At 37.9% G+C, this 14,113-nt stretch overlaps 1 protein-coding gene across 2 annotated transcripts in view; it reads right to left on the bottom strand.

Moving 5' to 3' along the window:
• WDR25 (WD repeat domain 25) overlaps positions 1–13,865 on the bottom strand; it is a 61,451-nt gene extending 47,586 nt beyond the window's left edge. For both annotated transcript variants that reach the window (XM_068160127.1, XM_068160128.1), the window contains exons 1-2: positions 13,856–13,865; positions 10,723–11,479 (exon numbers count right to left, since the gene is read on the bottom strand). In XM_068160127.1, the coding sequence (XP_068016228.1) occupies positions 10,723–11,433 (711 nt within the window). In that variant the 5' untranslated portion in view covers positions 11,434–11,479; positions 13,856–13,865. The remainder of the gene's footprint in view (positions 1–10,722; positions 11,480–13,855) is intronic.
• Positions 13,866–14,113: the final 248 nt, after the last annotated feature.

Raw genomic sequence — 14,113 nt, 5'->3', positions numbered from 1 at the left:
AAACACTTAAGCAATTAATATTTCACCAGCAGGCAAAGAACAACTTCAAATGTATCACAACTCCCCAGGACATAATTACCTAAATTATTATGACCATTTACTAAATAACCCAATTTTCCCTTCACCTCTATCATATTCATTAGCATCAATCACTTCCCTAAACTGCATGCTTTTATGCTCTATTAGAAGTGGAGATTTCTCAATTTCAGACTTGGAGCACTTCAGAGGCAAATTGTTTTAAGTGTCTGCTATTCCTACAGGTAACTAAGGACTGGATAGTTACACTCAAAAACTGTGGGATTCACATATCTGTGGGATATGGGGATGTTGAACATCCACTATTAGAGCAACAAACAATGTTCTATTCAGAACATAAGTACAGTCTTAGCATCTACACCTTTCAGTTTCTGAAACATTGTGTCTCTTTTCTGTTGACCTAGAATCTCTGGTAACAGGAGGGAAAAACCCAACACTGACCAGCTCTTAAGATGTTTCACTATTTTACTCTAGATTTCAGTTAATAGTGGCTTCCACACATCTATTTGTGCTACACTTCAATATTATCATGGGAGTTTTGCATATATGAACTTGTGAATCTACTAAGATCACTCATTCTTTACAGCTTTACATTGATACATGTGCATGTATAAAAATCAGATAACCATCTTCTCTCCATATAGTTAATAAAACAAATAACAAACAACAACTAAGAAAGCTTCAATTGCTCTATCCCATTCTTGCACATTAGGCAAGGGGAGAACTTGATGCAGCAAAGATAACAGCTGTAGGTGATCCACTGATTCAATCAAACAAGCGGCTCCTGTTCTAGAGCACAGTGCTTTAAGCAGGGGACACAATCATCAGTATGTGTACAATAGCACAACATAGCACACTGCTACAACAGTTCTAAAAACAATGGTAAACAGTCAAACTTAAAGCAAAATTTCTATTTCTAAGAAATAACCTATTCTGCATCTACTAATTCTATCCCATCTGCAATATAAAATTAGAAGGCTGCTTTGTTAAAGTAGTTATTGCAGTCTCATTGCTCACACTGATACTTATGAGGGGCAGTATGCAGTTAAGGATTTACAACAGCTGTCTGAAAACCTGAGCTCTAACAGACCTTGCATTCATTTATCAGTGAGCCTGGGCAAATACCATTTTCTTTACAACTCTTCATTCTTTCAACTGAAAAAAAAGAAATTATTCCCAAGGCTAACGTTAATAACTACAAAAAGACCAAAAGATGAAAAATCCTAGGCTGTGGAAAAGACAGATGCCATTGTAAACCCACAGGATATCAGTGACATAGTTCTGCTCATGTTTAAGACTAGGCTAAGTATTTCACTATGAAAATAAGATAGGAATTATGTCAAGCAGCTATGTGTTTTGCTGGCAGCAAGGACATTTGTAACTAGTACTATTTCCATACTAGCAGAGTAAGACAGAACTACCTAATTTTAATGTCTTTGGCATTGTTAACACAGAGCTAACTTCAATGTATCAACCAAGTATTATTAGCTGTCATCCCTTCTATAGGCACAGGTGTGTCACTCAGTACATAATATACCATTTCAGCCACTAATCGCAATGTTCAGAATGAGAAGAATTCTTTTAAAGAGGACATCATAATCCAGACAAAGATAATTAGACAGCAGGACAAATCCCAAAATCTGACTTCAGTAAGTGAGGTGTTACACATCTGGCACATGCACAACATACAATCACATGCAGTCACACCCAGCATCTCCAATCCATTAGCCAACTGAAACACCTAAGAAAGGTTTCAATATCTATAATTTTAGATGTGTTTATTTAAATTGAAGAGTAAATACATTAAACGCTTCCACAAGCACACTGAAGGTAAAGCTCAATCACAATACCCTAACCAGCCAGTTAGCCATCACATATGTACTCAAAGACAAATCAAGTAAGTTCCAGAGTAGACATAAAATGCTTTTTGCTTTGAAGAGGGAAGCTTAAACATGATATGTATGATAAAGGATGGTAAGTCATTAGTTCCACAGTACTGAAACAACTTCTCTAAAGAACAAGGAGTTTATTAATATTTCTTTCCCCTTTAAATTAAAAGGAATCTATAATGAACATTTGTCTTTGCAGCACAAATATATAGCAAAGGTCATTAAAGATTTTTCTAGCAGGCTTCATCTAAAGATCAAATGTCAGCAATCTTTGGTACATTCGTTGATACTATGACCTTAAAGATGCAGCTATTTCACACAAACTAAAAATAAAAGCTGCTTTAAAAAAACAAGGACATGAATGTACCGAAAAGAATAGACAGTTCAGGCAAATTGCTTTTACCCCTGATGGTGGATAAATCCTACACAAGTAATCTATGGAACCTGAAAAATTAGAGCAAAGCTTCTCAAAAATTTGTTTCCTTGACAACATCAACCGACCAAGAGAGGTAGGGAATCGGTCATCAGATGCCTTCTAGCCTCACTAGCAGATTTTTATTTGTTAATACATAGCAGTATGTGAGATGTGTCAATGAAGCTAGACTCCTAGAAAAGAAGCAAAATTAGACTAGTGTTATTTATACTTCTAAGAAAACATTCAGAATTTTTCAACTGTTAAATAAATTGAGATAGTCCCATAACATATTATAGTAACTTCAGAACTTAAAATTGCTCTAGTTGCCCTTTTTCCAAGCACCAAAATCTTGACTTTATTATGAGCAATTTTACTGAAGCATCCAGGATAGGGGATAACACCACCATACACTTCTCCCCTCCCAAGTGACATTCTGATGTTCAAATCCTCAGCAGCTGCCCATAGAGATCCTATGCATTATTGAAAGGCTTAATTTATGATATTATCAGTTAAGCTTCATTAGAGAAACTATTTCATTAACATTGCTAGCCCTAACTTTTTCTGCCCTAGTAGATTGGCTCCACTAGGGAGAAAACAAGGTTGCTTATTTCTCTCCTTCAGGCTACTTCAGAGGCACTTAGTAAACAGCTCAGTAGAAAGGAAGTGCAGAACTCTGCTTTTCAGTACAGATGGATTTCCAAGGACAAATAGTCAAATAAACATTTAATATTCTTGTTATTCGGTAAGTCATGTCACAAGTAACCAAAACTCTTTCAGTAAAAGGATGAAATAGAATCCTTTCTCCCACATATTGTTACAGAAATCCAAGTTGCTTTCCATATTTTGGAATTTCCCAAGAAAGGTTTGTGACAATTGTCACCACAGCCATGTTCCCCTTGTATCTCACCCGCAGCCACCTCGAACATATTGGTCAATATAAATCAACACAGTACTTTTTCCTCAACACTTAATCAAGCCAAACAGATTAATAAAAGGGAAAGAGACTTGAAAGACCCCAAAGGAAAGAGACACAGAAGAGGATCTACAGCAAGGCTCTGTTAACTCTCTTGGAAGAACTTCATGAATTTTTCACTAAACAATTCCCAGCTGGGGAAAAACACAAGCATATTAGCTGTGCCATGGAATATCCATCTTCTCTCACTCTTCTTCCCATAGCCATATCCTCTAACATGGCTATAAGGCAGTGAAAATGCTTTGCAAGGCCACTTGGACCACTACACTAGTATTCTTTAAGGAGTTCCTAATGCAGGACACATTTGAGCTGGAGCTCCACTCCTATGAGGACAGGATGAAAGAGTTGGGGTTGTTCACTTTGGAGAAGAGAAGGTTCCAAGGAGATCTTCCAGTATCTGAAGGGGGCTTACAAGAAAGCTGGTGAGGGACCTTTTAGGGTGTCAGGTAGTGAGATACTGGAACACACTGCCCAAAGAGGTGGTGGAAGCCCCATCCCTGGAAGTTAAGGCCAGGCTGGATGTGGCTCTGGCGCAACCTGATCTAGTGGAAAGTGTCCCTGCCCATGGCAGGGGGGTTAGAAGCAGATGATCCTTGAGGTCACTTCCAACCCTGACAATTCTGTGATCCTGGTATTTCCAGTTGTGAAGGAAAACTAATGGCCTTACAGAACTGAAACCCTAATACAGAAGCTGAGAAGTTCACTGCAATTTTGTCCCTCTTCTTTCAAAAATGCCAGCTTCCACATAAGTGTTAACAAATTCTAATCAAAAGCAGCACCGAATTTAGTCCTTGTTGGTGAAGAAGAAAACAGGGGTCTATGAAACAGTATAGAGATTGGGATGGTGCTATTTATACTCAAAGAAAAATAGTAATTTGAAAAAACAATAATCCTTTGAGGCACAAGAATGTGTCAGCTACTAAGAACATAATACAAACTATACAAGCCATCTCCAGAAGTGGATTCTGAGAATGTGAACAAAGACATTACAAGGATTTCTGTTTCCTTGACAACAGCATTGCTGGAAACAAGAAAAAATTTAAAAAATAAATCTCTGTGTAACATCTCTAAATGTATGTAGGTATTAACACACCAAATGTGGAACAACACTTACCCACACATCACATTGGGATGAACAGGCCAAAATCCACCACCTTCATGAACTGTTCTTTGACTAGTGTTAATGGCTTTTGCAGAACAGTTCCTAGTACTAACCATTATATCCTGACCTTATTATGATCCAGGCATAAGCACAGCCAGAAGCTTTCTTTAATGGTCAAGAACATGCCTTCCTACACAATGTTCTTTTTCTTACAAAATTAGCATTATGGACAATATTTCTCATTGAAGTGTATGAAATCACTGAGTTAGAAAAAAATATCAATGTGCTCAAAGAATCTATTACAGCTCTCATATATATTCAATAGGAAATTGGTATTACAGGAAATAAGTGTATGAGCATCTTAATAATCAACAAGCCTGAAGTGCCTGGGAAAAAACCACACATAGTTCTGAACAGACAAAGGAAGAAGGTCAGAACAAGGCATCATAAAGAAAAGTCAGCTTTGGTATTTCAGAGTAGCCTATTTAGTAGCCTCTTCAACAATAGCCCCTTCAACAAGAAAACAACAATTTTTTTTCACACATCTAGATAAGCAACACAATCTCCAGAACACAAGCATTTCCTTGCCATTTCCAAGATAATGGAGAGAACTTCTTGTTATTTTTAAAATACAGTATAAATTGTACCAATATCAGAGGGATCTGCTTTAAAACATTTCAGTTAAAGTGAAACACGTATTAAATAGGATGACTCCCCAAATTCCTATGCATCAACTACAATTAAAAGAGCAGTGCCACAATTATGTTTTAAAAATTAATCTAAGTCTTGCAACACACAGGATACTGGCAGCACAATAACTAATACTGCTTAATGCACAGTTTGAATCTAGCCTAGCAATGGCAGGGCTATAGCCATCTGGCAGCTACACATGAGCTTAGAGGAAATATGCCGGCAGCTTAAATTCATTCCTTCACAAACCGAATGTGACAGAACAAGGAACACTGCCTATTGCAAGTGGATTTTATGCACAATGGTTGAAAACAGAAATTATTCCCCATTCTGGGACAGGGTAACAGTATTATCTAGGTAATCTGTATCATCAGTGCTACACACATTATATGGATGGTAGCTTACACTGATGTTTTGTCACATTCAGTCAAATACAACAGGATCAATAATAACCAAGTCTTAGAATATACTACTGTGTTACCTTTCTCCCAACAAGCACACAGCCACAAAAAAACAGGTTTTGAAAATATGAAGAAAAATGCTATTTCTTGTAGTACTGATACAGTCCGGGAACTAAAATCCATACATTAAATACGAGTGTGAGTAATATACCACTCCAGATTTAACGATACAAGAAGGTCTCTTAAGACTGGAAAAGCATCTGCATAAGATCTCTTGAGGTAGCACATTACAAAGATGAACTGCATTGGAGCTCAGAAATCCCCTGACTTGAAAATAGGCAGAAACCAGGAGAGGATTTAAATGTATCAAGTCTTCGACTTTTTCTTTAGGCATCTAGTTATGGATCCAACTAGGGACTGACCACTGGGCTTGACAGAGCCTTGGTCTGGACCAGTAGGGCCGTTCTCGTGTTCACAATCATGAGAAGTAGGCAACACTCCTGTTCAACACACTGACATTATTAAACCAATTTTAAAAACTTTTCCTTTCCTTGCACAGAATCAGCTGTGACTAAGGGAGGTATAGTTCAAGTAGCCATGAAGGTGACAAAATGCACTAAGAAAAATTTCCAACAATGTGTTATAATACAAGTCAAGCCAAAGTGCTTTATACATTTTGCATACTGAACAAATCACAGCACTTTCTTTCCTTGACCATGTTCATCAATAGAGGATTAAAGTGCTGAACATTGAAAAATACCTTGCAACAAACAATACCTGCTGTGATGCTCTAAATAGAAAACTAAGAACACAGAATTAAGGTTTACAGATTATTACATAAAGACGTCACCTTGAGTTGATGTTAATACAGAATAGGAAATATAGAATAATGGTATAGGATGCTTGAGTTGTTAAAAAGTTGTGTTTGGCATCAGTAACTAGTGAAAATATTTATGCCTCTGTTGCTTTATGCAGTCACAAGGTCTCCCAAACAAAAGACATTAATCATGTGAATGCAGTATAGTGGTTGCTGCAATTGGTAAACCTGTCTTTCACAAGGCAACTTTATATCTAACCTTCCACCTAAGGTAAACAACTGTATTCAACACTAACCTGTGATTTTGGATTCTATATCTGGGTTTTTAAACCAGAAATACCTAAATAAGAAAGTGATGAATATTCACTTTATGGAACCTATACCTTTAATAACAGCAGTCTCAAAATGTATGAAAAAAAAAACATAGAGAAGAATTAAAATCACAAACATTATTTTGGTGTTTAAGTAGGCAAAACCAAAAATGGCAGTAACAGCCTAAATTTCATTTACAACAGCTATTCAAACAGAAGGTAGAGAAATGTTTTTCAAAGAAAACAGATATAATCAGACAACCATGTTTTACAAGCCTTAAAATGTGTACTTAAACTAGAATCACAGGTCACTGATAGCACAGTTAGAATGTAATAGTGAAGAGCACTGCCACAGCACTGTGCTCAATCGTATTTTCCCTAACTTACGTTAGGTTTCCTGCTCACTTCTGCACTTATGTAAGCTAGAATTACTATCAGCTTACATTTTGAATGAGAAGTTCAAAATTCTAAGAAAAGAGAGGGTAAAAGACTTGGCAAAGCACAGAGCTAAGCTCCACCCACTTCCCATTCCTCACAAATTTTTTATTTAGCATGAAACATTCTTCTATTGATGCTCCAGACAAGAAGAACTGTGGACAATCAATCCACAATACATATCACTTCCTGTACAACAGTCTCTTGTACTTTCAGGTCTCCATGAGGTTTTCTTACGCATTGCAACACATACATAAACTTTTCATTTTGGTCTTGCAATGCACAACATGGAGGCAAGTATTAAAATCTTCTGGGCTTTATAGAGGCAATTTATTCACCACCCCTTTCTAAGATGCTGAGGAGCCCCATCTGCTGGTAGAAGCATTCCTCTATAGAGAATTACACCCCATAGTTGATTGATTTTTCAAGCATACCATTTGATAACCATTTGTGGTTTGTTTTTCCTAAATGCAGCCATACATCCAAAAAAAAAAAATTAACAGCAAATGCTTTCAATGAAAAATAAAATCCTCTAAATCAGTGAAATTCCTCCTAAAGACACATTGTATTTACATAAACTGCTTCAGATGATCTTACCTGACACTATGCTGGCCTTCAGTTAACAAGCTGAAAACATCAACTTACTTTTTGCACAAATTTGACCATGTAAACATTCATTCACAAAGATAGCAAAGTGTACATTGGTTAAACCAGGAGAATATAAAAGGAAGATTGTTCTTTCCCTCAGGATGCATGCACACACTTAAGAAAATGTATTACCAGTTCTATATATACATTTTGTATGTGCAGTATGGATGATTCAGTCACAATAATTTAGATGGGAATAAAGAAATGCAGATCACTAAATTAAGATAACTAAACTAATCATTTCTTCTTTTTCTTTGTAATGAAAATGTAAAGAGGAAAACATTTGAGCACAAAAGAATGTATAAAAGATGCAAAACTCTTTGGCTAAATACTGCAAAAATTGTATGCTGTTATAGATCATTTATGCACAACTACTATAGTCAGTCAGATAAGCTTAGACGTAACTCTCAATTCTGAAAAATCTCCACTAATATTAGACTCTTCAAAAGATGAATGTCTTAACACATGGGCTGAGTGCAAGGACTGAATCCAAGACATTTACACATTAAAATATTCATTCACAGTTATTCACATGACTAACAAAGTACAGCATTTTGTGCCTCTGCACTGCATAGTCTCTCTGATTATACAGGGATTTTAGGCTTCCAACAGTGCTTTAAATTTAATCTAAATCAAATTTTCCAAAGTAAACAGTGCAAACACCTGTGGTGCTTCCTTTAAAGGGAAGGAAAAGATGCTTCCACCGCCTGGAATTGAAGCAGCAGTTTCAAGCAGGTGTTTTTGGAAGAAAACAACAAAAAACAAAAGCAGTGGTACCTCTACATCTGCATTTTCAATCAGTTGTTTTATGTTTACACTAGAAAATAAAGAACTTCAGGCAATGGTAGACAGCCAAAAAATCCCCAGATTATAAACATCTGCTGTGAGAGTCATTAGAGATTTCTGGGCTTGTGACCCTCTAAAGTTCGTGAAAATAGTTTTGTTAACATCAAGTCAATACTTAATCTAACCATGCCCTCTACTGGCCTGAGAGGTACTTGTGTAAAGGTGTAAACTGCAAAAGATTCTACTGCTCTTACCACTATAGGCTGCCATTTCATTAAGAAGTAACAGTAAGAACCGTTCATAGGTATTACCCTACAGGCCACCTTCCAAAAATACTGAAGTGTGTCTTAATATATTTTTTAACAGCTACATTATTACTTCATTCATGTTTTAGACTCACATGCTCTGAAGCATTGCCAACATTAACATACTCTGTTTATAATTGCATTTCCATGTTTCCGGGCACCTAGATTCCCTCAAAAACAGCTTTGCTTTTAAGGACTGCTTCCCATCAAGGGTGGTAACACTACCCTAGAAAAATAAAGTCATCTTACTTTCTACTTAGAAGACAAAACAGACAGGCTATTATTTCCATTTTTAAGTAATTTTACATAGCAACACTGATTTTAGATTGCTGTACCAAATTTAGCACACCTGTAACTTCCTCAGCAGTAAAATGAAGCTCTGTGATAGAAAACAAGCACTAAGCACATGGTATGACAGTTTAAGACAAAAAGTCAAATTCAGCCATATTTAAGTCAGAGGTGTTTATAATTTTATATAAACAAAATTTAAAATTGGTGCTAACCAAAAACAAGCATGAGCACTTTTTGCATATCTTGGTCTTTTCTTTCTAAGTCTGTACTTAGAGTGTATTTTGTGCTCCATTTAATCTTTAAGATGTGAAGATGTTAAAAAAGCTTGGGAAAGAAGATGGAGGAATTTCCCACAGTTCAAAGTATTCAGACTTTGATGGTGTAATAGGCTATGCTGACTACAGAGCCAGTGAAGCTATCGTAACTTTAAAGAATAAAAGGTAAGCAATTTAAAAGAGCAATTTTTATTCATGCCTTAGATGTGGGTTTTTTTCTTTTGTGAGCACCAGTGTTTTAATAGACATGAAGGAGGAAAACAGGGAAAATCTCTGTCCAAGATTGAAAAACATCACTGCATCAAAGATGCAAAGCCAGTGCATATTTCACAGGGCCCCATGGGAAAACTGGGAAAAGAGGAAAGAAAAAAAAATTCTAGGATAATAAAAATCACACAAAAGCAACAATAAATGAAACTAGGTTTTCTACTAGAAATTAAACATCAAAATAGTAAAATTTTTTAAAGCTCAATTTTAGTAAGGGAATTTAAGAATATTTTTCTTACATGAAATCAAAGTCCATTTCAAAATCCCCTGCTCTCCTTTAGCCTTAGAAGTATACAGGTACAAAGGGCTTTGTTACTCCTACCTTTTTACTTGGCAAGATTGAAACACCTAAATTTTAGAACCAGGTTTTAAAAAAATTGAACCTGCCACATTAAATACATGATAGATACAATAAAGCATGCCTTCCAAAAAGGACACTTTCTGTGTGCTCTTATCAAACCTATGTTCCTGTGTAAACCCACTTCAGAAGACTTATTTGAACCAAGAAGTGGCCTGAGCCCTGCATCTGGGAAAGCATACACACAAATTATTTTTATTACCCACTGTTGATAAAATTAAGACTTCTTGTCCTGACTAAATCAACAATGATCTGAAGCCAAAGTCACTAAAGCTAGAAGGAAAATATACTTTAAGTATTGCACTAACCCTTGAAACAAAGTGGAAAGGCTCCTTAGATGATGACAGGGCACCTTTCTGGGATGCACAGGATCACAGGATGGTAGGGGTTGAAAAGGTCCTCCTAAGGTCAAGTCCAACCCCCCGATGCAAGATCTGGCCCACTAGTTCAGACAAAACAACTCATCTGATCTGACATACCTCCTCCATCACTAGCCACTTAGGCTTGTCAGAAAGGCATTATTCTAGTGCTGGCAGTCATTTTTTTAGTGAGGGATTAGGAGGCAAGATCACAACAGGTTCTTGTACTCCAGAGCATCTCGAATTCTGAATACATTTGAACTGTTAAACACAAAAGCAAGGATGTTATTCCCAGAAGATCACTATTTAATACAGTACTTTTAAGTTTGATAATTGGTCGACAAAGCATCCTGTTTTACATTACCTTGACTGTTTTGTCCATAGAAGCTGAGAGAAGCATGTGACTTTGTTCTCGTACAGGACACCACTGGATTTCATTAACAGGACCACTGTGTTTAGACATGTAAAATATTACAGTTTTGGGGAGTTCAGTTAATTTATATTTGGATCCCAAATATGGCTTAATTAATTCAGATATCTTTCTTGAAGTCTGCTCTCCTGATATGCCCGGTTTATCATCATAATCTGAGGTATTTCTCGCCTCAGGTTCTTTTTGTTCAGGCATACTGGAATTTTCTTGACGCAATCTTTTAGGGATGTATGGTCTAATTCCTTTTATAGCAGTTGTACTGTCTCTAAGCATTCTCTTCTGGGAAATGCCATTGCCAGACTTTGTTGAAGAGCTTGATGATTGTTCATTTTTGTAGGACATACATAATACATTATGGCCAGAGTATGGGCTCCTACAATAAGAAGATGCCAAATTCATATTATTCTGTGCATAACGGACAGGGGGAACTTCACAAGCAGTGCTTGTGCCAGAACTGTCAGTGCTCTCAGGAGGCTGCATTTCATAAACAGATTTCGTACACAAACTACCAGATGCAAAGTACTGAACACAATTCACAGAAGTACTTGGATGGCTTGTTTGTCTGCTAGATGTACGGGGAGCTTCAGTCTTTTCAGTTTCTGTCTCAGAGTCCGAATCATCATAAGCAACCAGTGATGAGCTCATTATGGCTAGACAGACCACACAGCTGGAATCCTCTGAAAATGATGATCTGCAATAAAGAATTAATTATTCAGTGCACAATTTATTACAGTCTACAATTTGAGTAACTTCAGCATCTAAATATGCTTTGCTGAACAAGACTGACCCTAACTTCTATTCCCATTTATTAATGGAATTTATCACTCTAACATCTGTACATCCAATTATGCAACACTATTTGCTGCCAAGCACTCTGTATGGCTTTTAATACATTGCAGAGAAGTATTTCCATATCACAAAAAGAAAGAAAATTAGTACAAAACAGAGAAACAAACTTGCAACATAAGTAATGCAAATCACTTCAACCTTACTCACAGCAGCAGTTCTTTACACACACAAAGAAGTCAATTAATTGTGCAGTAGTTTATATATACACTTATAAGAATACAAATGCTACATCTATTATGGAGTCAGTCTAAGAATATCTATTTCATACAAATTGCTTGAAAGACAAGAAGGGGCTCAACTAAAAACTGAAAAAATATTTTTGACCCAATCCAACTGTCCTGCAGTAAGGAAATTTTCCACCTATATCCACAGAGCAAGTTGCACAGAGCCTTTAGTTTTACAGAACAGACTTATGCCAGAAACTATGCTGAGTTCATTATTTGCATTTACTTGGGGGGGGGGAGGAGGGGGAAGTATAGTTGCCTTGTTTACTAGGGAATCATTTTTTAACTACCTGTGAGAAAGAAATCTCATGCTGTAAGTTACACACTGAATAACTCACCACCATAACAATCCTACCAAGCTTATTCCAATAATATGGATGGAATGTGTGGAATATAGAGTTAACTACATTAACTATTTGAATGTATCTGCAAAAATAATCTTTCAGTCTCTGCTGTTTATAGCAAAAAAGTACTGCTTCCCTTCAGTTACTAAGATTGCTTAAAGGGGACACTTTATTTCTGCATTGTTTCCTTGCTCAGCTGCTAGCACTCATGCTGAAGCCATTTAACCCAGAACACTTTCCAATCAGCTGCTGATTTTTTGTTTAGATCAGCAAATAAGCTACTCTCCAAAGCATCCAGATGATAATGAGAATGCTATATGGAAGTCAGTATCTACATAAGCATTTGCAGAATTGATGCCACAAATGTAGGTCCTACCACAGGAGTGGTACTTTGGAACTCATACAGATTACTCATTTAATGGGATCTCTTCGAACTAAAGCAAGCACGCTTCATTTAACCTACAAAAATGTTACATTACAGGCTACAGTCTGTATTCCGCAGCGAAATTTCCAAGCACCGACCCAGAAAACAGGTTCTGATGAAGACATACACGCTCATTATCATAGATTCTTTCCTTAATAAAAGCACGTAGAAGCATCAAGATCTCCCTCTAGAGGACACTTGATCTTTATCTGAAGTTTATGACAGCTGTAAATGTCAGCAACCAAGGGCAAGGAAAGATTCTTTTTTAATAGAATAGTACAGCTTTGGTTAGTAAAAGGAAATTTCACTTAAATAGTTACAAGATTCAGAAGTAAGTACAAGACCATGACAGGAGGTCAAAGAAGTTTCCTGTTAGAAAGAAACCATCCCATTACATTTGCTCAGCATAAATCAGTCCATCACACACATCACCCATAAGCTTTAGCACTCTTGAAAAAGCAGAGTATCTCTCTCATCTTAAAACTTCTCATTCAATTCCGATTTTTCTGAAGCAACACCACTCCAAAGTTTCTTATCCTGCCTAACTTTAAAAAAAAAAAAAAAAAAGAAAAAAAAAAAAAACCCAAGTGGGGGAAACCACACTGTACTTTGTTGGAAACGTACTGTAACAAGATAACATACTGCAACTAGATTATGAATTTATGAATGACATGATTTAGGACGTACTGAACTAACAAGGAAGTTTCTGGAGTTTTGTTTTTATTTTCAGTTTCATATGACTGATTCATCTCAACACATTAAACAGAAGACTGTTAGGTATGGCGCCCACAACCCCCACCGCCCGCTAAGTCACCGTAAATGTCAACACGGGTGCGATGAGAAAGCCAAAGGCAGCACCCCAGCCAGCCCGCTGGCCTGCCCCATGGCCCAGGTACGGTCAGCAGTGAGGCACGGCCGCCTGTTCGAGGCGTTTCCGCAGCCCCAAGCGGGAAAGAGTAACCGGCAACCCACAGCCGGAGCAGCCCCGTCCGAGGCGGCGAGACGGTGGTCTCCGGAGGACCCTGGCATCGAGGCCGCTTCCTTCTCTGCCCCAGCACCGAAGCCATTACCGTTCCCCATAGACGCGCACTCATCCCCCATACCCCTGGCACCAAAGCCAGTTACGGGGCAACCCCCACCCCGGCGGTACAACTGGCGTCACAGCTTCGGTTCGCTTCTCTCCCCCATCCCGAGCCTGCCCAGGGCCGACCCCGCCCCGCGGCTACCTGCACCGCACAGCCGCCACCGGCAGCGCAGTCCGGAACACACTAGCCAGCCCGCAGCGGCTCCGCCTTTAAAAGTGTGTCGGGTAGAAAATAGGTTCCCCCCCCAAGCGGTTCCGCGCGTCAGAGCCCTCTGTCGAGGTCTTGTGCTGAGAAGGAAAGAGGTCAATCCGAGGCTCTCTGGCCGCGTAGGAGCCCTTCTGCTATCGCTGTGGTCTATGTGGAAGGCGGTTCCTTTGGCTGGTGACTGTAGTGAGAGAA

The sequence above is a fragment of the Melanerpes formicivorus genome, unplaced genomic scaffold (assembly GCF_026170545.1).
Source record: "Melanerpes formicivorus ecotype bairdi unplaced genomic scaffold, bMelFor1.0.p_v2 SCAF_48, whole genome shotgun sequence".
Classification (NCBI taxonomy): Eukaryota; Metazoa; Chordata; class Aves; order Piciformes; family Picidae; genus Melanerpes; species Melanerpes formicivorus.
Note: the sequence above shows the minus strand (reverse complement) of the source record. Positions and strands in the feature narration are given on the sequence as shown.